Genomic DNA, 24,444 nt, shown 5'->3' on the forward strand with positions numbered 1-24,444 from the left:
TCCTTGCTAACAGACAAGGTTTGAGGTTACACCTCAGCTCCATCAACAATACAACTTTGATCTCTCTGGGCGTTTCACAGAGCTGCACATTGTATCAAATGTGCCTCCTCTGAGCGCGCGCACCTACCGCTTAGCAGTGCTGGAGGTGTGTATCTGTGCAGGAGGGATTGTGAGTGCGGGGCAGCCTGCTTGTATGACTCTGCTGGAAAAAAATAAAACTTTTAGCAGTAGGACCCAGAGGATCTCCGTAAAAATGACCCAGCACACCTTTATGTTGTCCGAAGCAGACAGAACACGTGAAAATAGTTGATACTGTAACAAAAAAAAAAAAGAAAAAGAAAAAAAAAATGATTGGCTAAGAAGAGTCTGACAGGAAAATGTAATGGCTCCTGAGGTCAGGGCAGTCTCTGCTATATATGAATTGCAACTGAAAACACTAACTGTTGCAGCCAAAGCGCTCTCTGGTTAGCAATCATCAGTGGAGGAACATCATGAGCTTTTCTGTGGCCGTGTACAGGAACGTTTACACGGAGGACCGCTTCAAGCAGGCTTACGGCTCCGATGATAACACAAGTGGAAGTTTGCGGCTCCGGGAGAAGCTCGCCGGGAAGGTCAGGTGTTCTGGTCGAACCTGCTTTCACCTGTTGAGGGAAAGAGTTCCCATTTTCAGCTGGCTGCCGAGATACAGACTGAAGAAATGGATTTTAGGAGATACCATTGCTGGGCTGACTGTTGGTATTCTCCACATTCCCCAGGGTCAGTAAACTCACCTTCAGAAACTCACTGTCAGACAGATAAACAGGTTAATCAATACTCAGTTTTCTCTAGGGTTCCGTTATTTAAGTTACTTACTGCTCAACATTTAAATAATAAGTTATTAATTTTTGTTAATATTATAATCCCCTATTGATATGTCTGCTTTGAATGTGAAGCAATTATTTATAAAAATGTTAGAATTTACTTTTAACTTTTAAAGTTAAAAGTCTTTGTGCGCTCATTTTACACCGCGTGTTCCCAGCGTTAGTGTCAGAACTAAAGTTTTTTTTTAAAATTTTTTATTATTGTTTTTTTTAACCATTTTAAAAGAAAGAAAGACCTTGTTATTAATTAATGGTCTTGTCTATCTTATTGTCTTTTCCTAAACAGGCATGGCCTTTGCATTACTTACATCAGTAGCCCCAATATTTGGCCTTTACACATCCTTCTTCCCTGTTGTCCTGTATATGATTTTTGGCACAGGTCGCCATGTGTCCACAGGTAAGAAATGAATCTGCACAGCATCTGTATTATAGGAAACTGTGGTAGACATAAACAACAACATATTTGTTTTGAGGGTGCTATTTTTAGAATCAGAGGTAATGTAAGTGTGATCTACACACTCACCAAGCTGATCTTACCTTCTCAGGTACCTTTGCTGTAGTGAGTCTGATGACTGGCTCTGTAGTGGAGCAACTGGTTCCTACTCCTCTGGAGATGAACTCCAGCTCATCTGAAGCAGCAGACTTTGAAGGCCAGAGAATTGGCGTGGCCTCAGCTGTGGCACTTCTCTCAGGAATCATTATGGTAAGACAGATGCAGAAAGTCACATTGTCTAAACGCCTGAAAATTAATTCAGATATCTTGCAAGCAGGACAGCAGATTTGTATCTGTGAGCATCAGACTCGATTCTGTTATTTTATTAATCCCATGTAATGTCTTGTGTCCCAGCTCTGTATGTTTGGTCTTCAGCTGGGCTTCCTCTCCACCTATCTGTCAGAGCCAATTGTGAAGGCTTTCACCAGCGCTGCTGCTTTCCATGTCACCGTCTCACAGCTGCAAAGCATGCTGGGCCTGCGGCTCCCTCGTCACACTGGGGCCTTCTCCCTCTTTAAGGTGATTGTTGTGTAATGTTTTGATGTGCTATCCTAAATTGTTATCGGAGAAAAGAGTCTGCTTACTGATTGTTGTGCTCAGACTTTAGCATCAGTGATGGAGAACATGTCTCACACTAACATGGCCGAGCTACTGATCTCTTTGGTGTGTTTGGCTGTCCTGGTTCCTGTCAAAGAGATCAACACACGTTATCGCCACCGCCTTCGTACACCCATTCCTGTGGAGATCCTTACAGTCAGTCAGATGAATTCTTACAATATATAAATTTAATAACCACAATGCAATGAAAAAGGTTCAAATTATGGTTTGTGCTCTATTCTTTAGGTCATTATTGCTACATGTGTGGCCTATGCTTCCTCACTAGACTCTACTTACAAGATTGAGATAGTTGGCCATATCCCTGCTGGGTAACCTTAACCATTAAAAATAAAAGTAAATTTATAGCAGTAATTACCAGTACTTTGTCTAATGTTTACTCATTTTCCTATCCTCAGATTCCCAAGCCCCAAGTTGCCTGCTTTTCACACTTTTCCTGCCATTGCTGGAGACACAGTAGCCATAACGTTTGTTGGATATGCTGTGTCTGTTTCACTGGCAATGATTTATGCTGACAAACATGGATATTCTATTCATCCAAACCAGGTAAAATATCAGAATATTAAAGCACATTGTGAAGATTAGGTTCATGCCAATCTGTTTTTATTTTCAACTGAATATTTGGTTGATTTCAGGAGCTGTTGGCTCATGGAATCTCCAACACAGTTTCCTCCTTTTTCACCTGCTTTCCCAGCTCAGCCACTTTGGCTACCACTAACATTCTCGAGAGTGCTGGAGGACACACGCAGGTATTATGCATGGTGTATGACGTAGCTTCTTCATGACTGCAGCTCATATATAAACAGGGGTCACACAAAGAGAAAGAAAGAATAGTAATTTGGATATTGGAACCTGCGTTTGCCACCACATCTAACTTGGATATAACCTCCTGCAGCTCTCTGGTTTGTTCACCAGTCTGGTTGTCCTTATTGTCCTGCTGCTGATTGGACCTCTGTTCTACTTCTTACCCAAGGTGAGCTTATCTCAAATCTGTGCATGCACAAAACAAAATACCAAAAACAAAGAGAGGGTATTTTCACTTATGTTGTCCTCTGTCTCTGTCTTCAGGCAGTGCTGGCATGCATCAATGTTACCAGCCTCAGGCAGATGTTCTTGCAGTTCAAAGACTTACCTGAGCTGTGGAGAATCAGCAAGCTTGATTTTGTGAGTCTATAAAATAGTAATATGAGAGTGTGCTTCTAATGCACAACCAAACAACAGAAAATAAAAATAGGGCTAATTAGCTCCCCAGCTTAGTTTATATTCTATGAACTTAGTTGCCTGTTGACAAATTGATGATGTGTGTACTTCTGAACAATAAATGCATCCAACAAATATTAATCAAGTCATGGAATGTCGGGCTTGTAGAGCAAAGGGAAGACAGCTGATAAATTGTCTTGATCCTTGCACTTTCATGGTGACTGCTTGGCAAGAATAAGGCATTATTTACACAGACATGCTTCCTTTGTTAATTGTTATGTTGTGTGTTATTGTGTTTCTGTCTTTGTGCAGATGGTTTGGGTTGTAACCTGGCTGTCTGTGGTGGTACTCAATGTGGACCTCGGCCTGGCTATTGGAGTGGTTTTCTCTATGATGACCGTAATTTGCCGCACACAAAGGTACATCTTCTTTTCCCTCAGCATAAAAACTGAGATGCTGTCTTGCAGCAGCAGCTTTTGCAAGAGTTCAGGCTGTCAGAAATTCCGTGCACATCTGGTAAATCTCATTCGCAGCAAATTCACATATACAGCAAAATTTATGTGCCAGTAATTTTATTGCAGGGACTATAAATTTGAAGAAACAAATGTATTTGTCTTACAGGCAGGCTAAGTAGATCATATATCATAATATGTCACTTTAATATGAAACTGATGGCCAATGATTCAACAGGGCTGGTTGCTCAGTACTTGGACGAGCAAGCAACACAGAAATATACAAACCTCTGGAGAACCACAGCAAGGTGAGCATGGTCTCTGGTTATTTTTTTATTGGGCACAAAATGTCAACTATCATCAGGCATTGAACTAAAAGACATGAGATATAATTACATGTAAAAAAGATTACATTTTCTTATTTTAGTACCAAGAAATAACTACAGTCTCATAGATGACTCAGCAAGAGTTTCCTGAAAGAATAAAGATGAGACTATCCCGTTTTCTCTTCAGTGTAATGAAGTGCCTGGAGTGAAAATCCTCACTTATAACGGACCCATTTTCTACGGCAACCGTAGCTTCTTCAGAGAACAAATGAGTAAGCTGTTGGGCCTGACGCCAGAGAAGATCCGCAGCCAGGAGAAGGCCAGGAAAGCCATGGAAAAACGGGAGAGAGAGATTGCCGTCAACACTGTGGTATGACTGCAATCTGCATATTAGTTTAGACAAAATAATGTACAGATTTTATGACATAATGCAACTTAATTTCAGTTTCTTCTTGTTGTCTTCCTATGCTGCACTATAGGAGAGAGGTATTGCAAATACATCGTTTTCTTTAGAAAATGAGTTCTTTAAATCAGGTAAATAATTCTTTTTGTAAAACAAACTAGGTTTAGATCACTGAGTTTACATTTTCTTATGCTGCAGATCATGGTACGATAATCGATTCTGTTTCTATGCAGAAACATCTGAGAGTGATGTTCAGGCTGTGCTGATTGATTGCAGCAGCGTGATATTTGTTGATGTTGCAGGAGCACGGCTCTTCACACAGGTTAGTCAGCAAAAAAAACAACAAAGTTACACCTCATTGGTTCCCTCCCCCGCTCTTTCATTTACTTTGACGGGTTCTGGTTTTTTGTAGATGTGCACCGAGTGCCAGAAATGTGGAGTTCATGTGTATTTGGCAAACTGCAATGGTAAGACTTGTTTATCCATAATATTTGTTTCATTGTGGTTTTTCTGTTATAATCTGTCTCTACGTCATGTTCAATTTTCAGACAAATTTCATGACACATATAAACTGCTACTATCAATCCCCACAGAGGGTGTCCTAAAGATCCTGACATCCTGTGGTCTGATGAACCACATGAACCCTCAACATATTTTTGTAACTGTTCATGATGCTGTGATGTATATTCAACAACAGAGGGTAGAGATCAATATCATTTTACAAACAGTTTGCATTATTTTTTTATTACTTGACTCACTGTAAAAAGAAATAGATGATAATACTGCTGTCGTCTGTTGTAGGAAAAACCTCCAGAGAACAACACAACAGTTTGGGTGTGAGTTGGAAGAATAATGATGAGTCATGCTCACCTTGGCCAAGTGTCTGGAAGAGGGCACAACGACTAGGAATGTCTGTCAGCTGAGCAGGAGCTTTCTGGTATTCGGTCCAGCTTGTACTGTATACTAGTGTTTCAAAGAAGCAGTAGCCTATTGTAGCACCATGAATTACTACAACTTTTACATTACAGTGTTACCAGTTCTTTTGCAGGTTTTTGGATTCACTCTAGCACACTTAAATAACTTTAATAAACCTTTTTTTTGTCATTTATGATGTACTTTGGCATTGTAATATTTATTTAGTTACTATTGTTTGCTATACAAATATGTGCACTGCATAGTTTGTTAAAATACTATTTATATGTTTGAAGATGCCACTGTATACAGTAAAGGCCATTACATACTGACTTTAAATACTCTGTATTTTAACTTGAGACACTAAACCAAAGACTTAATGAATGACCTGTATACAGCAGCCATGCCATCCAGTGGCTTTTAAGAAAATAAACGTGATGCCACACAATGAACTTGGATTATTATTTTTTTCTCATTAAAGTATAAAGCACAAACAATAAATATTCGATACCTTTGGGCATTAGGTTTCGACAGAGTGTTTTTTTTCCTTTTGGTGACTACAGCTATTAGAAATGAATACATTTAAGGAGAAAACATTATGGAATATGAAGCATGTATTGCCAGATTATGAAGAGGGAAGAAGAGCAGTCTATCTGGTGAGACAGAGTAGATTTTTGTGTCTTTGCTTTGCAGAGAGAAAAAAATGCTGATACTTTCAGATTCAAATCCCCCCCCCCCCCCCCCCCCCCATAAACTTGCCCTGTTTTAAGGCAAAAAAGACAGACATTAGTTCTGAAAATTACAATATTATTCAACACACATAAATAAAATAATAAAAAAAATAAAATAAAAAACAAACAAAACAAAACAAACAAAAAAAAGAATTAATTGGTGAAATTTTGGTGCGTTCAGTTTTTCCTACTTACAAAGAAAGGTGGATTTGGGCAAAACATTTTCCTTTTCTTTCTTTTCACATTAATGAGTCATGAGTTATCTTATTGCCATGCTGCCCTCTCCTGTGTGACTGTGGAACAGTTTCTTCTCGCTGCTCATCTCAATCCTGTTACCTTGACCTGATAAAACTATTCGTACTGTGGGTTCAGAACCGGGACAAAATAAAGCTAATTATTTCCTTGCTTGATGTTGTGTAGCTAAGTTATTAATTTTTTTTCTGTGCATATTTCAAAGAGGCCTCTAGACACTCTACCCTCTGGGTTTTCCCTTTAAAGCTCGAGGAGTGTTTCACTAATTGGCAGGAAGTAGTCCACTTCAATTAGAACATGGTGCACAAATATGTGGCCAAATGTTTACTAATCCAAATTCCACCGCAAGGCCTACTAACATGAACACACATGTAGGCTTATGTTAGACAATCAAGCATCCAAACAAACAAACAGACAAAAACAACAAGAAATATGCAAGATCCACAAGAAAGGTCGACCATTTAAAGACAAAACTTTGACAGGTGTTACAGCTAATGCTGCAAAAACAGGAAAATTAAGCATGCTTACACAATGTACATAAAGTTACTTTAGTTTAATAGCTGAATTTAACAAAAACATTTTTCTGTGCACATTTATATGACTCTGTGACTTCTTTCTACAAATCATAGGGAAAAATTTAACCCCAAGATGATATGAAACAATAATATCTTCTAATAAGTTAAATAAATACTGAAATAGCTGAAAATGCACACTGATTTTAGGCACTTTCTATCAATTGAAACAACTTGTTATGCATAACTATCTTTGCCTGATAGTTTGTTTCCATCTTGTGGTGAAACATTGTAATGACTGTCTACTGGAATGAGGGCGTCACATACTTTCCACCAAGGGACCAAGACATATGCAGCATTATTATTGTTGTTCCCATTAATCTTCAATCCAATTCAATGTTCATTTATTCATTTAATATATTTTTTCAACTTTTCAGCAGCCCATGAAACCAAACATAGAATACACACAGTGTAACAGATAAATGAAAACTCACAGAGTATTATTTCACCAGTAAAACACTGCATTACACATCTTACTTCATCCAGAATCCCCTTTGAGTAAGGGTGTTGCAAAATATTCTTCAAGTAAACTTTGCTCCAGACTGATGATGTTTTGAGACAGTCAGACTAATAGTTTAGACAAAGTTTATTTTAACAAATTTACCTTCTGTTTTCAACCCAAGAACTCCTCCAAGGCATACTTGGACTTTAGTAATTATTTTGGTACACAAAAGTTGTTGTGTATATCAAAGCTGTGAGGCAACACAAGCTTAAATTTGCTTAAGCTTTAATAAAAAAAATATAGATTTTTTTAAGCACTTTATCAGTGCATTAAATTCATAACTGGCCAATGAAGTATCTCATCAGTATCATCACAAAATCCCATATTAGATAAAACAGAACAAGTCAAAAGTAGAACTAACATAGCCATTTGTCAGCTCAAATAAACAACACAAAGGAAGTAAGAATCTAAAGACAGACATAGATTTGAGTCCACCTGAGAGAGAAACTGTCTCTGAGAACATTATTTTCAGTTACCTGAGAAAAACAGAAAACTCATTTCCTCATATTAAACAACCAGATAGCCAGTTTTTACTGGCTAGTCATGCACTTCAACCTGTTCTTGAAGTAGAAGAGTTCATTTTTAAGATTATTATTCACATCAGTTGATGAATATCGGAACTTTTCATAGCTCTTCATTGAGCTGGATTTACTCCAGGGCAGGTGGATCTTTGAAGCGTGATTTACAATGATGTCGCTACAGGAGCCAATATGGAGGGAGCCCAAAGCATCAAGAAAAAACTCTGAAAAGTAAAAAAAAAAAAAAGAGAGAGAGAGAGTTTTGCAATATAATAACTATAAAGAGAGTGTAGAAATGTTTAAATAAAACAAGTACCAACCCAAATGCCCCTGTCGTGACATCCGTGGGTCAAAGCCAACCTGCTGCACTTTGTCGGTCCGTGCCATAAAGAAGTTGATAACGGCATCTGCTACCACACAGTTAGGGAATCCCTCGATGACATGATGATACCCAAGTCTAATATGTAAACAGTCACCTTCCTCTCCACCATTCTCCACTGAAATAGTGTGACGATATGTGGCAGTGTAACCTGTGACCTCTCTCACTGCACCACCAACCTGAAGTTTAAGCCATAATGTTATATACATGGATACATTAAACAAAAACACAAGAAACTATGGCATATGTGTGGAGTAAAACCACTAAATGATGAAAAGACAGAGTAAGAGCTACTTTAGCTGAAGTTAGGTTAAACCTACTACCCTGATCCATATAGTTCAAAAAGAGAAGGAAGGTGGGAAAAAGCTGAAAATCTCAAATTAAAAGACAACTTCAATCAATGCAGTGACTGATCAACTTCTTGCTAAAGAAAGGTAAACTTATATGTCCAAAGATTAATGACTTAAAGGTGAGCTTCACTGAATTACAAATTATTTCAACATGCATTCTTATGTTAATTCTTAATAATTCATTATTCATTTTTGTTTTCTCTTACAAATACATCTGTTATTGTTGCATGCCAAACATTCCATAGACATGTGCCAAATATTTTAATGTTGCATGGCATGCACCTCACCAGATCCAGAGTAGTCTTCTCTAGAATATCCACCATCTTGTCCAGCCTGGTGTTTGCACTGAAAACGAAATCATCATCCACCCAGAGCACATACTTGGTAGTCACTTGAGATACAGCCAAATTTCTTCCTGCAAACCAACCCTGCATTTTTAAAGAAGAATTAACACACATTCATTTCACATTTTGATAATCACAAACAGAAAACTACAATGAATAAAAGATAATGTCTTTACCTTTCCGAATGGCATAATGTAATGTTCAATGTGAGGACCAGTCACTGGCTGTGGGTGCTCATTGTCATCTGCTATGACTATAGTGACTGTGGGATAATATTGCCTTATGCTTTCAATAAGATCTTTGAGTTTGTCATAGCGTATAAAGGTCTTTGTGGCAATAGTAACCAGAGCAGAGATGTTGTACTCTGTGGAGAAACAGGAAAAACAACCTAGCAATGACATTTTCACACATTTTGCATTGAACAAAACTGTTAAGATTTACAGCATGAATACCTCCGTTGTAACCAGAGTTGTAAAGTCTGGGTGCATTTCTATGTCCAACTTTGATTATGAAAAATGACTGGTGACCTTCAGTTGCAAACTCAACTGTAAAAGGAAGCAAAAAACTTTATGAGGTGAAACAAAACTGCGTACTTCTGCGTTTTTAAAGATAAGTTTGAAAACATTACCACAATACACTGCCGCTTCATAAAAAGCTATTCAGAAATTAGGGTCATGTGTTATTATTGCTTCCTTAACCCATTCATATCATAATATTTCAACCTTTATTGAAATAAAAAGTGGTCAATTACTTCTGATTTTCTGCTTTTTATACTCAAAAAGTTCTATGAGATTTCACATCAACATATAGCATTAGCATGACAACTTTACTTGAATCTGCTGTCTTGGGGTGGAACACGGTGTTTGTGTAGGAGACGAACTGCAACTGCCTGTTCAGAGCAGAGAGAAGAGGACCTGACAGTGTCATGTGCTTCTCTCCCTCTCCTTTTATGGACACCTTGTCTACCGTGGCAACAACATCAAAAGTTCCCATTGTTGCTCTCAATGATACCTGTTTAGTGGGCAAAACAAACAATAAGAATCTTTGGTGAAAAAACAAACAAACAAACAAAAAATACACAGCGAAACACGATGAAAAGTTGGTGAAATAACTCACTATATGGTTTAATCTTGCTTCCTCTTTGAGACCCAGACCTGACGAAAGAGAGGAATTATTGGAGGATGAAAAGCAGAATGATATTGACATATTTTAACAAGCAGCATTTAAAAGACTGTTGCAGTTTCTTTGATATGGTGCAATGTTAATTAGGCCTTTACCAGGAATGAGGATGGTTTTGAGTGGTTGCACCTCCAAACCCTGGGTGGGATACTGAAGAGGACTGTTGGCCTCAGCTACAATAAGCACATCTGCTGGACTGTAGGATCTTTAAATACATATTGAAGCATTGATTAATTACCTAATTAGTATTGTACAATAAACACCACATTCATATTTGATTAAACAAGAATAAAATGTGCTTTCACTGAATAGTTTTGGCTCTGCACCAAATCAGGTAACAAAACTGTTGAGATTAAATTCAGCCCTTCAAGCCAAAATAATTCAAGCTATATGGTTGTGGTTGTGTAACTGAACTTATGGAAGATGTCGAATTAAAGAATATGCTTATCAGAGTGTCATGATTTTGGCTTCCCCTGAGTGTGACTGATCTATATTTAAAATGTGTGCTTATTCCTGGAGTGACACCTCGATTAACGGGAATTAAACAGAAAACTGCTTTAAACTCATACCATTCTCTAGGCCTGCGCAGTCTTTTGTAAGGTGGAAGCTGATTTCTGTCCAATCAAACTCATGAAGAAATATAGCTTCAGAGCAGTTATTGTTGGGTTTTATGTCTTCCATAACACTATGGAAAATCTCTCTGTGCTGTAATCTGTCAAAAGCATGACAGACATCTCGCAGATTATTTTGTTTTAAGGCACAATGAATTGAATTGGGTTAAATGAGGAGGTCGAGTTGAGTTTTCGTAAGATTTGTACATTAGCAGGAATGCAGTCAGATATGAATGTGCTAGTGCTCTTATTTCATAGTACTTTCTCCAAAATGTATAAATAATAGTGAGGAAGCTCCGCATCTAAATATTGATCCAAATAATCTTTTTAAGCATTTTGGTCATAATCGAGCAGCCAGGCTGGAGAATTTGTGTCATAACAGTGATTTTGACTCATAAGATACCAAAAAAAAAAAAAAAAAAACTTTTTGAAGACTATTCATGGGCTGTGCCTTCTGTGGGATGGAAGAGCTCCAGCTAGTTGTAAGTATGGGCTTTAGAAATATGCAGACAAGTTTTTGCATGTACATAAAAACAGAAAAAAAAAGTTATGATAACACAAAGTGTATTCACTGTGCTTTCATTTGAACTGTACCTTCTTTGATAATTGTTGTACTCCTGAGCTCTTTGTTGCTTTATGCCCTCAGGGTTAGGATGAGTTTCTAAGAATTCATGCAGGAAGTTTTGGGCCCAGACTTGAGGGAAGAGCAGCTTGACGAAGGGCAGATGAAAGGTTTCCTCACCAGCCAGACAAACACATGTATTTTGAGCCAACCGACTGCATCAAAAGTTGTTTGGAGTAAGTTAATAATGATTTTGAGAAAATTAATCTAGATAAAAATGTTGGAAAAACAGTCACATGGGGCAAATTACACACCGTGCCGCATCCTCCTTTATCTTGTAGGCAATGTCAGGATAATCACTGATGAGGCCTCCAAGGATTCTCGTGTGGAGTTTTTGCATTGGGTCATCGTGTATCATCCGTATGTCAACTCCTGAGGTGGCCCAAGGTGTCACATAATAAAGGACTATCAACAATAGTCCAGTGACCAGGATCCATTTGAAATACTTCTTAGAATTTTTATGCATCTAGAAAGAAAATGTATAGAGATATCAAAAATGTATACAAGACAAAGGGAAATGTCAGAAACAAAGATTTTGTGTTTCACAAAGAATCTACTGACTTTGAACTGCCAGTATGTCATCAGAGCATAGTTTTTGGTCCTTCATGGGAGTATTAAAAATCTGTAAAAGTAGAAGCACAAACGTGTGAAACACATTTGGGAGGCAAACAACATTTACTTCCTTATAGAGCCAGAATAACCTCCACATAGCTCAAATACTCAGGGAGATGATCCTTAAGAGTGACACATCTTGTAAACCCAAAACATGTTTGTACCCGTCACAGACAAATATGAACTCTATTTGATGAAGATTTGATGTGCTTTAAATGTCAGTCTAGTACAATAATGTAGTCACAAGTGCTGTGCTGTAGTATGCATTTTGTCTAACTTGTTTTTCTTTGTCTGCATTTCAACTTAACACATAAATCGATTCAAATTAAATAATTTTAATTTATAAAGCACTTTTCATACCAAAGGCAACACAAAGTGCTTTACATGGTAAAACAATTTATGCCTATCAAAATTAAACAAGCCTTCACACATCAAAGCAGCATCGCAAACACACACACACACACACACACACACACACACACACACACACACAAAAAACACATTTATTATCACTCTCACATGCAGTCACACTGACATCCACACTCATGCACAGACAGAACAGTTACAAAAACAAGAACTCTCTCATTTCTGTCTCTTAGAATAGACAAAAAAATTACAGTAATGAATTAAAAGTAATAAATATTAAAAATAATAAATTACAAGTAATACTGAAAACATACCACAGGGGTTAGCATGGATATGCATGTTTAAGTAATTTACCTAAATATAAATAGCACACCATTTCAGGCACTTTTAATGTGACATTATACATATTTTAAACTGTTAGAGAGGCATTTTAGCTCATTAAAATAATACATCAAATGATTAGGGTTAGCATAACAGTACGGAGCAAGGTGTCATCCTCTCAGTACATGGCATGAAATGCTAGGCTAAAATGGACATAATGGCAAACCATATGACTTGGTGTGTAATTTCTACACCTTTAAATAAAAGGGGACTGTGATGCACCTGTTGCCATGTTCATGCACAAAAAAACACACAAACGGAACCACACATACACTGACAAGGATACCTCAAATGAACACCTTTTGTTAAACAACCTGTGCAACAATTAATAATTTAAGTTCACTTGGAAACGTAATTATTGGAAACCCTGTCAAACCAGCATCACTAATTTAATGTCTTTCTTTTATCAGGTAGTCTTGGACAGTGCCTTTATTTGGGTTATCAGTACTCATCACAGGAAATGAGTGTTAAACTGCTGTTGGAAGCTCGATAAAAGTGTTGCTGATGTATGAATCCATTATTCACATCAGCACAAACACCCACAGTATTCACATATTATAGTGGGAGAGCACAGCTTTCAATGATACTGTTTATGTACTGTATACTGTCACTGAATATACTGTTTATCTTGCAGTGATCCATTGTAAAACCAAACCTGGTCAAGTATGTGTGAAAACATAATAGACTGCTGAGTGAGAAAGACCTTCAGATGTGAGACCTAGTAGGCAGAGTTTGATTAGTTTAAGCCAGATACACACCCATACAAACACACCTCAGAGTGTCTGCAACAGTGTAAAATAACTAGCTGAATCCCATTCATTTGTCCAGTTTACCTTTAAAGGACTCTGCAGACAGTCCTTTTTGAAGCCCAGAGACAAATGATCAGGAGACTCAGCAGGCTACATGGTAAGTTCCCCTTCTTTACCAAGTAGGATTTTAATTTTTTTTAAATCAAAGGAAGTAAAAAGAAAACATAAAATACAAGCCTATATTCATATCTGATTCTACACTTTTAAATGTCTGTTAAGTTTAGTGAGAAATCCACAAATGTGTAGATTACCTGCTGTTTGGGCTTTTCTTCCTGCCGCGCTTTGTTGCTACAATTATCTTGCTGTCAAACTCACTTCATTCTTGAATTCTGTTGTCACAACGCTGCTCCAAGTATTTTGTTTTCTGCTACTTTTCCGGCCAATAAGTCTGATTCTCATTCTACCGATTCTCTCTCCTGTTCTGCATTCTGCCTTTAGTTAGACTCTTGCCCAATCTGCTCCTACCTCAGCTCCACATTTTGCTGACACCCAGCTATGTCTGCCACTCCCTCTCTCTCCCACCAACATACATGCAACTGCTTCCCTGAAAAATACGAAGTCTAAAGATAAGACAAAGTTGTCTCAACTTGTTTACTGATCATGCAAATTTAGAGAAACTAAATTTAACTAGCAAAGTAAGCATGTATAGTGAAAACCCAGAACTGATTTCTCTTATAATTGCAAGCTTATTTCATCTTATTGTTGAATTGCATTTTTTATTTGTTTGCACCATTTGTTGTCACTATTCTGTATGACAACGGGAGTCAATTTTTTATTTTTATTTTTAACTTGACCTGTCCAGCATAGTGTTGGGCTAAACAAATTTGCTTTGCCAAGGGGAGCTTTATTGGTATAAGGCTCCTCTTGATAATCAGATTTATTTATTTTTTTTAATCTTATTTATTTATTTTTGATTATGGAATTTGTATAAACTTGCTGGACCTGACTGGATGGGTCAGCAAAAAAGCAGAATAGTGAAAAAAATCAAATGGACACTAGAAAAAAGAAAGAGAGTCAAACAGATAGAAGGCAACAATCCTTTAATCCAAACCAACACCAGACAACCAACTGTTACACCTGTACAGAAACAAAATGGAGAATTTCCTACGGCTTTTACAGGAAAACAAAGCTGACAATCATCAGGAGTTCCTACAAGAGATGGAAAGCTGTAGGAAAAAAACCAAAACAAATCCATACAAAACAACAACAACCAAAAGACCAGAAACACACACACACACACACACACACACACACACACACACACACACACACACACACACACACACACACACACACAATGGCCTTCTTTGTCTTCCGTGGCTACAGCCATTCTGTCCCGGCAGCCAGGGTTGATATTTAATTTAAAAAAAGAAAAGTAGCTTTTAGCGTATAAGCTCATTGGGCAACTCAGTGACAGTGTCAGCATGCAGAGTATGAAGACTGAGGACTGATCAGAGATGACTGTGACTGCGCAAATGCAACCACACCTCTACGGAGCCTAGAGGCAGACTAGGGCGGTCCAGAGACCCGACCGATCAACAGCAATCCTGTTGATCCTGTTGCTCATGTTAAACACGAACCCCGACCACGCCACCACGAACAACACTCCCACCCCACCCAGAGGACGGCAGAGGAAGGCCCCAGCCAGAGCCCCCTACAGTCACAGAGCACAGGTCGGCAGCTGCCAGTGCCGCCAGGTACAAGCTCTTCCTCCCCTCACCCACCCCCACTCACCCTACATCCTGTCTCGACCATCTAAACAACCGCTCCTCCCCATGAACATACATGCAACTGCTTCGCTGAGAAATACATTCAAGTCTAAAAATAAGACAAAGTTGTCTCAACTTGTTTACTGATCATGCAAATTTAGAAAAACTACATTTAACTAGCAAAGTAAGCATGTATAGTGAAAACCCAGAGCTGATTTCTCTTATAATTGCAAGCTTATTTCATCTTATTGTTGAAAACAGGACAATTGAAACAAAGAAAAAGGAGTCAAACAGATAGAAAGCAACGATCCTTTAATCCAAACTAACACCAGACAACCAACTGCTACACCTGTACGGAAACACAATGGAGAATTTCCACGTCATATTCCATGTTATGACATGGGTTATCTGTTTACCACATAGAGATAAAAGGCTTACCAATAATAAAAAAAAGGAACTGCATATAAGTCAAATCTTAATTTAATTACAGTATATACAGTTCATTATTTAAGATAACATTCATTAAGTACAAGATCAACAGAGTAAATGAATGCAATAACAAGGAATATACGCACACATATAAATGCAAATAAAAATTTGCACTTAAATAAACTACCAAAATGAATGGTAAAGACGTAGAACAGGTTGAAGAGTACAAATACCTTGGTGTGGTTTTAGATAACAATCTGAAATTTGATGCTAATATGGAGGCAGTGACTAAGAAAAGTAATCAACGCCTGTACTTCCTAAGTTACAGAGTCATAATTTTTCTGTCCACATTAAAAACCTGTAACTTCCTTAGGAAGTACAGACGTTGATTACTCTTCTTTTGTTTAATCAATTTCAACGGTTTCTATTATATCCTGGTTTGATAGTGTTAGAACCAAAGATTCAACAAAGCTAAGCAGGGTGGTGAAGGTGGCCCGTAAAATATTAGGCCTCCCACAGTCTTCACTATCTGCTGGATGTGCGGCATGCGGCAGATGAGGAAAGCCAGAGGCATTATGGCACACTGGATCCAACCTTTGCAAAAGAACTTTAAACTGCTTCCCTTAGGCTGCAGATATAGAACCACAAGACTTGAAACTAACAGATTAAAAACTTCTTGGTTCCCTGTGCAATAGCATTTTCAAACAGCAAGGTATTCTTATCCCTTATTGATATTTTTATTATTTTATTGGGTGATTGTGGAAGAAGTTTTACTTATTATGCTCTATGTGTTATATTATAATCACACCTATAATTACTTCCTTTACTATATACAATTATTCTTTCATTTATTAATTGTATTCACACTGATTGTTCCTATATTACACTTATTCCTTGTGCATTGTGTTCTGTTCTGACTCTAAATTTTGTTATACTTTTACTCATTCAAGACTCTTGGTAATCCTTCTACAACAGTGATCATATTTTGTGTTGTGCTTTTATTCTTTTTTAGTAGTTTTATTTGTGGTATTTGTAATTAGTGAAGGATGTATTTTTTCTTTTTTTTACTTTTATTTTAAGTGTTTATTTTTTATTTCCTTCATGGTTTATATTGGTGAATTTATCATATCATTATGTTTGTGAATTTATTGTTTGATGTCTATGGACAAAGTTTTCTTTTAAAGTCAATAAAAGTATTTGAACTCGAAAATTAACTTGAAATTGGAATCAAAGTGTACTCATTCAACAACGAACTATAAAGAACAAAGAGACTAATAGCAAGAAGACAGATAACAGATAAATAAGTTAAACTTTTACATCTTATAATTTGTTTTTGTTCAAAAGGAAAACTTTCACAATAAATAAATAAATAAATAAATAAAAAGAAAGCCAGCCAAATTTAACACCAAATGAGATTTTTCAAGTTAAACTTTTTTGCAGACTAATGTAGAAAGGGAAGAATGCCATTTCTTTGCATAAAATCTATTACTTGACAATGAACAAACATGAACAATAATGAGGTCCAATTTAAACGGAGGAGCAACACTTACTTTCTCTGAAGAGATGAAGAACCTGGTCCTGTCTGTGTGTTGGGTGGGTCTAAAGTTCCTTCAACTACCCTTATATCAAAGGATGAGTCAGGGGCATCCAAAAGTGAATCCTTTTTTTTTTTTTCCAGAAAATTCTGAGATCTTTAATTAAAAAATATAAGCTAGATTCAGTAAAAACAGTTCAAACCTTCACTGGTTTTCCTCTGAAATGTAGCGATAGAAAGACTTGGATTACCCTTCTGGCATTTTTGATAAAGCTAAAAAAGAAAAAGATGAAGTCCACTCTTGTCGGAAAGCGTGTTCCTGTTGTTTAAACTATAATTTTTTTCACCTGCTCAACCATCTTTACTGTGACGTAGGCTCAGATCGACTTTGATCAGGGAGCATATTCTTTACTTTAAAAGGTCATGTTGAAAAAAGCCGTTTTTCTTAACACACTTGCCCGAACATCTTAACCACAGCCTGGGGTGCTGAATGTGTGTTCTAATTTCAGCCAAAAGAGAGGAAGTGCAGCCCTGCATTTTGAGCTTTAGAGTCTAAGATGTGTTTCAACTTTTTAGCTTCACAAATACAAATACAATAGCTCAAAACTACAAGAGTAAATATTATTTAAAATATTATTTAATACTTGTTTTCAATCATATGTCATATATATATATATATATATATATATATATATATATATATATATATATATATATATATATATATATATATATATAATGTAATAGTAATGCAGCCATTACTCTTTGTTGAACTAACTGACATTCTTCACCGAGAGCCTCAAAGAGAGAGGTAAAGACGATGAGCAGCAGCTACAGGCGCCTGTTGTGGCTACAAGAATTTTCTCAGTGTATCTAGACAAATACAAAATTAACACATTACTTTAAATTTTATAGCAGTAATATTAAATAGCAATAGCCTAGCCTTGCAATAATCAAACAGTTGCATACTGCATTGCAAATACAATTATAAGATTTTTATGTCGTATCAAACCTTTACTTTATGTCATTTTGACATTATGATATGTATGCTTTTTATGGCATAATATAGGTGGTACTTAAGTTATTATGTTGTTCAGATATTGTTACGGCATAATAGCATCTATCTTAGCTAGTGTTAGCCCACTGTCAATATTGAAATGAAAAGTTAACACACATGCTGCCTTAATGTTCAGTAACTTAGACATACCTCTATTTGGGCTCATTTTCCCCTCCTCCTCCTTCCTACATTTTCTGTAAGCAGCACCTGACGGCTTGGATTGTCTTTTCATTATAAATTTTCTTTAATGATTTTCTTGTTGGCAAGACACAACAAGGCGACATCATTCATCAGTATTATCATTACGAACCTGGATGCGCAACTCCTCTCCCTCCACTGTCTCACCTGCCAGCCTGCAGCAGCAGGAGCAGTAGGTCAGGTGAGGAGGTTGTCATTATCACAGAATATTGTAGCTTTTTTAAAATTTTCATTAATTGTTTGGTTTAGTTATTTAAGGAAATGGAATGGAAATCAAATGAGCGTAAAAAATAATAATAATAATAATAATTTAAAAATCGACGGCAATTTGGCGCCCCTTCCAACAGATGGTGCCCTAGGTGGCCGCCTAGGTCACCTATGCCCAGGGCCGGCCCTCATTACAGGACTCAATGCATTAAATATGAGGACCTTTGTTCTGAATTGGTTGTTGTCCAAAAGGGGTTGCTGCAGGGTACAGTTTTGGGGCTCCTCCTATTTATTTTGTACATCAGTGGCTTGGGTGAAAATATCTCTGATGCTAATATGCATTTTTATGCTGATGATACAGTTATTTACTGTTATGAAATATCTCCTACTCAGGATATTGAAACCCTGCAGAAAGATTTTGTTGCTGTCTAGCAATCACATCTTCAGTTATAATTAGTCCTCAAAGCTGACAAGGCTAAGCTAATGTTGTTTTCTAATAAGAAAGTGCCTGAAATTACAATACAAATACCTTGGAGTCTTTACTGACGACTCCCTCACTTTTAAACCACACACAGTGAAGAAAGTAAAACTCAAATTGGGATTTTTCTTCCACAATAAGTTGTATTTTTCTTTTGAAGTAAAAAAAGGTCTTGTCACTGCAACTTTTTTATAGAGCATGGTGATCTCTTTTTTGTGAATGCTTTGTCTTATTGTCTTCAAATGGTGGACGTGATTTATCATGCTTCTCTGTGGTTCATTACTCACTGTAGAGCCATGCAAATCACTGTGACTTGTCTTCACGAGTGGGATGGCCCTTTCTGGCCACTAGGACGCAGGGTCATTGGTACACATTTATTTACAAGGCTATGTCTGGACTACTGCCTCCCTACATTTGCGCTTTAATCACACAGAGAATTGTTGATTTGTTCTCTTTACGTTAAAATGATCACTTGTTGCTCTCCGTTCCTTCTACCCACACAGAGCTCGGAAAGAAAGCCTATTTCATGCAACTCCTTTGGCTGGGAACATGTTGCAGTACGGCTGGAAATTGACTGAGCTATTGCTCTTAAATGCCTTCAAAACCAAGCTGAAAGTATCAGAGACTGCCTCAATAACTTGCAATTGTTTTTCATGACCTCTGTTAAATGAATGTTGTTTGTTTGCATGTTGTAACTGTGTGTTGAACTTTTTACTGCCTCTTGGCCAGGAGTCCCTTGGAAAAGACGTTTTTAAATCTCAATGGGACTTTCCTGGTTAAATAAAGGTTACAAATAAGTAAGTAGATAAACAAACAAACAAATAAACAAACAAATAAATAAATAAGTAAATAAATACATAAATAAATATCTTCACCCTTGATTGGGCATCTTCAGACCAGAGGCCTCATTTATAAAGCTTATATAAAGCGTAGGTATAAAAAGCGGCGTATGCCAATTATAGTCAGTTTTGGGATTTATAAAAACCAAACTTGACGGGAGAATATCCCTACCTCCATGTCAAATATGATCCTTGTGTACGCACAAAATATGAAAAAAAACTGCAACACCAACGGCCCAGAATAAAATCAAAGAAATGATGTGAAATGTGAGACATTTGTGCACAATCAAATACTACCTTTCACACCACTTGTTATATATTATATTATTTGAAAGAAGAAAGGGAGATGTTATTGATAAGGACCTTAACCGTTGAAATATGTTCTGTCATTGTGAAACAAAATTTACATTATAAAATACACGCTAAATAAGATGGAAAGTCTGCTGCCAACATGTGCCAGATAAATTAAAAATTATATAACTATTAAAATAACATGGTCGCCATGGAAAAATGCTTGTCAGTCAGGCTACAATTTCCCCACCCGTGGCTATTCAGAAAATTGGTGTTTGGATATAAAACAGCATAAAACAGCGTAAAGACGCACAATGCCTTTTCTGGCACTGCTAGACAATATAAAGCGAGACCCCGAAGTGAAGGGATTTTCTGAGACCAGCAAGACTTACTGAAAGGCTCATGAATCAGTCCAAGAGCACCGTGTGCTGTGCTCTTGGACCTCTGTGATGCTTTGGGCCTGGCGTTACAGAGAAGCACCAAGAGGAACCACACTGTGCCAGTATCTCTGCAAGTGATGGCAACATTGGGTTTTCTGGCAACCGACACCTTCTAGGGGAACCTGGTTGACAGGTCGGCAATATCACAGCCAACCTTCAGCCGTAATGTGTCAGACATGTTAGAGGGCATCACTGGTGTGTCACAATGTTACATTACCTTTCCTACACTAGGGGCGAACAAGCAAACAAAAAATGCAGTTTGCAGCAATGTCTGGTTTCTCTAATCGGTGCTGTTGACTACACTAAAGTTGCAGTAAGAGGCCAAAGTGAGAACGAAAGAAAAATAACAATCCCAGACGGAAATTGCAAATTGGACATTAAATCTGCTGTCATTAACCAAAGCACTTTAATTCTCTAAACGTCCCAATCATGTGATTCAACATGTTTCTCACCAATGTTGTGCTTCATTGGCCTGGGTCCACAATAACTGAGGCGATTGCGGGTTTCATTTGCTAGAATATGCATACATATTCCGTTGTTAAAAAACGATGCCTTAAGGCAGCTCCTGAAAGTAACAGAACTACACTATGTTATGGTGTCTCACAAACATCTTTCTGAGGAAGTCATTCAAACTTGTACCAGTCAGTAAAAGAAAATGTGAAAAGTAAGCTTAAGTCATTAATTTTAAGAGACAGCAGAGTGGTATGCAGACTGGAAGCTGGAGTGTCTAGAAGTGATGCAACGCTTTTAAAACATGCAAGAGGTGGATTTCTTTTTATTTTATTTATTTTTTCTCACAATGCTTTTTTTTGTGTCATTCCAATTTCTGTCCAGATGGTTTTTATTTCCCATAGCTCCTTGGCCATGTAGTTAATAGCATAAGGGCCTGATGCCCTCTACTCTGTCATTCGCTTTATAACAAATGTTCCTTTCAGAACACATCACTGTAGTCTATATCATTGTCTTAATTAATGGTCATTACATACTTGCTGTAAAATTGACTGGTTCATGTTAACAGAGACTGGAATGACTTACCAAAAACACTAAAGCTAGACACTCTCATCTCCAAGATGACTTTTAAATATTTATCATGAAGCTTTTTAAAGAACAATGTTGCTCTTTACTTAATCTGGTGTTTAGATTCTTTGTTTTAAATTTAATTTGTATATTTTATAGCCTCATTTTCCCTCTCTCTCAAAAGGCTCGCGTTTTGCCAGGCCACAGTTGTAAATAAGAATTTGTAATTAATCTGTCTTGCCTGGTTAAATAAAGGCTAAATAGCATCAGATGAAAGAAAATAAAATTTAAAGTCCTCAACCTTGTTTGGTGGGAAAGACTTCCACCCATTACTTCCCTCCAATTTGCACTCAGGTTCGGCCCATCAAGGTGTGATTATAGAACAGAGCAGGCAGCTTTATAGCTTGCTTTGTGTCTGCTTCTCAGTGTGTGTTTTCTTCCTTTCTGGGGCTGGTTGGCAGTGGGTGCAGCTGGTTTTGCTAGGAGACGCTGATCACCAGTTCACTGTATCGTCAGTGTTGCTTGTTGTTAGCAAAGGCTTCCTGTGACAACCGCTTAATTCTTCCTGCAGTGTGGCAGTTTGCTGGCTGTGGTTGGGGCAGCCTGTACTGGTTCTGCCTTTTGTCCGGTGGCTGTAGTTCCCTTATGATTTTGTGTTGTTTCTTTTTGTTAACAGGTTGTTTTTTGTGGTCAGTCAGACCAGGGGGGATTGATGGCGGCTCTTCTTGTGTAATGATTTGAGGTTTGCCTAAAAACTCAAATTTTTATAAAACAATCTAAATCTGTTGTCCTGGTGCATTAGAATCCATGGTTTATAATGCAGGTACTGTAAAGTCACACACTCTGATAGCTATCAGACATAGTGACCTTTGGGATCCTGGCTATATGAGGGTCACATGATGTTAGAAGAGTTCAGACTAAAGGGGTGACATAGGTCATAGTTTCTGAAAAGGCCATTTTTTAAAAAAACTTCATTGTAAATACTCTTTTTTGCCTGCTGTCGTCTTTCAAACTTTTCCAGATCATCCTTTTGCCTTCTTTTCTGAGCAGTACAGACAATCCCGAAGATGGAAGGGACATAGGCTGGAGACTGCGGTTTGTCACACTTTTACCTGGGGAAAGAAAAAATTACATGTCCATTAACCACAGACTAACGTGAAGTGTCTGATCCGGGGTGCAATAACTTTAAAGCACTGCAGTTTGCTGCATTTAAGTAATGCATTGTCTTTACTTTTTCATTAATAAATATATTCAAAATTAGAGCAGCCCACCATAAATAGACTCTGAAAGTGTATGAAACAAAATATTTAGTAAACGTACCACCTGCAAAGTGCTCGCTACACTGCTGAGAGCTTTCTGACAGTTTCAATTTATCTTGTTTGATAACCCATTTAGCCTGTTGTTCATGGTCAGCAGGCTGTCTGTAAAATAAAATTCCATTCTTGGGATGTCTATTGGAACATTCAAAGGCACAGCACGGATGTACCGTTATCATTTTTATTTGTTTAACCAGATAAGCTCGCTGTAGCTGAGGCCGGTGACAGTATGACTGCTCTGTTTATCTTTTTGGGATTACAAAGTGGTCAACTTGTATCTTATTGGTCATATGGGGGTTACATAGATTTCTTTGTGTAGACAAAAACTAACAGTCATGTAGCACCGTTTACTGTTTTCTATTCAAACATATAATGAATAAAGAGAATTTTAATTCTCAGATGAGGCTGGACATTCAGCTTCGGGGGCCCCTATTGGGTTGTGGGGCTCTATACAGTTCCATAGTCTGCATTAAACAAGAAACGATTCTGGATAATCATATTGGACTATACCACACACCACAGAGCACGCTGATGAAACAATGAAATTATTTAATCAAAGCCATCTTCAACTTTCTGCAACACAGGACACTAGCTGCATGAGGTCATTCTTGCCAACAGCAGCACTAATTATATGTGATCACAGCTTATGGTGATGACAGATGGAAGAAACAGACAAAACAAACAAAAAACAACAACAACAAAAAACAAACAAACAAACAATAAAAAAAAAAAAAAAACAACAACTAATTTTTCTTTCCCAAAAGACCTAAACAGCCACTATAAGTAAAACAAAAACTAGAGAGATAGATGCAATCAAACATTATGGATAGAAAGAGAAACTTAAAACATAATAATATATGGTGGGGAAACAACGCAATCCATTTTGGCTTTGAACCATACTCCCAATCAAAAGGATGTGGCAGTGACTGAAAATTTTTAGAGAACTGGCAAAACAATTGAAAACGAGGGTGTAAATCATGCCACATGATGACAAATGACAATTAAATTGTGCATTCCATGGGTCAAAATGACCCAGTCTATTATACCTCCTTTTTACTCTAACACGAATGAAGTGTAACCATAACATTGAACAACCCTAATTATTTTCAGACTATTTCATGAAAAAAAGAAATGACAATGAAAACACATTTCAGTTGGGGTTAAAAGAACAACATGAAGTGGAGATGGAGTCTGTTGTGGCGATTGCAGAGAGGAGGACATGGACAAGCTGGTGGCCATCATTGATGATGTCAGCCACCTATCACAGCACAGAGGAGCTCATTCAGCAGCAGGGTGCTATCTCTGAGCTGCTCTACAGACAAACTCAGGCAATCATTCCTACCGGCGGCCATCTGAGTTTTAAACAGCACATTTTAGTTCTTTAAAAAGAAATAAGACTGTCACCTGCCAGCAACTTTACCTTGACATACACACCACTTG

The 24,444-nt window shown here is 37.4% G+C and overlaps 2 protein-coding genes across 6 annotated transcripts; one reads left to right on the forward strand and one right to left on the reverse strand.

Annotated features, from left to right (window-relative positions):
• The first annotated feature begins 327 nt into the window (after nt 1-327).
• slc26a10 (solute carrier family 26 member 10) lies at nt 328-5,764 on the forward strand. 3 transcript variants are annotated; one of them, XM_042003523.1, is made up of 18 exons: nt 328-756; nt 1,147-1,257; nt 1,406-1,563; nt 1,708-1,872; nt 1,954-2,106; nt 2,197-2,279; nt 2,367-2,514; nt 2,604-2,717; nt 2,864-2,941; nt 3,037-3,132; nt 3,481-3,587; nt 3,859-3,928; nt 4,134-4,316; nt 4,426-4,480; nt 4,583-4,671; nt 4,762-4,816; nt 4,898-5,049; nt 5,151-5,764. In XM_042003523.1, exons 1-18 carry the CDS (start codon nt 492-494, stop codon nt 5,187-5,189), a joined length of 2,121 nt encoding a protein of 706 aa, XP_041859457.1. In that variant the 5' UTR covers nt 328-491; the 3' UTR covers nt 5,190-5,764. The 3 variants fall into 3 exon arrangements, with proteins under 3 accessions (XP_041859457.1, XP_041859456.1, XP_041859458.1); XM_042003524.1 differs by having other exon boundaries at nt 330-756; nt 4,943-5,049; nt 5,151-5,763; XM_042003522.1 differs by having other exon boundaries at nt 4,762-5,049.
• A 1,410-nt stretch (nt 5,765-7,174) lies between these two features.
• On the reverse strand, nt 7,175-17,507 carry b4galnt1a (beta-1,4-N-acetyl-galactosaminyl transferase 1a). 3 transcript variants are annotated; one of them, XM_042003526.1, is made up of 12 exons: nt 17,178-17,507; nt 11,883-11,943; nt 11,576-11,787; nt 11,294-11,476; nt 10,187-10,293; nt 10,026-10,063; nt 9,740-9,920; nt 9,362-9,454; nt 9,086-9,273; nt 8,853-8,993; nt 8,157-8,394; nt 7,175-8,060 (listed from the first exon to the last, which is right to left on the reverse strand). In XM_042003526.1, the coding sequence occupies exons 2-12, from the start codon at nt 11,901-11,903 to the stop codon at nt 7,849-7,851; spliced, it is 1,614 nt and encodes a 537-aa protein (XP_041859460.1). In that variant the 5' UTR covers nt 11,904-11,943; nt 17,178-17,507; the 3' UTR covers nt 7,175-7,848. The 3 variants fall into 3 exon arrangements, with proteins under 3 accessions (XP_041859460.1, XP_041859461.1, XP_041859462.1); XM_042003527.1 differs by having other exon boundaries at nt 17,172-17,286; XM_042003528.1 differs by lacking the exon at nt 17,178-17,507 and adding an exon at nt 13,741-13,983.
• Nucleotides 17,508-24,444: the final 6,937 nt, after the last annotated feature.

Source organism: Melanotaenia boesemani, chromosome 13 (assembly GCF_017639745.1).
Source record: "Melanotaenia boesemani isolate fMelBoe1 chromosome 13, fMelBoe1.pri, whole genome shotgun sequence".
NCBI classification, from domain to species: domain Eukaryota; kingdom Metazoa; phylum Chordata; class Actinopteri; order Atheriniformes; family Melanotaeniidae; genus Melanotaenia; species Melanotaenia boesemani.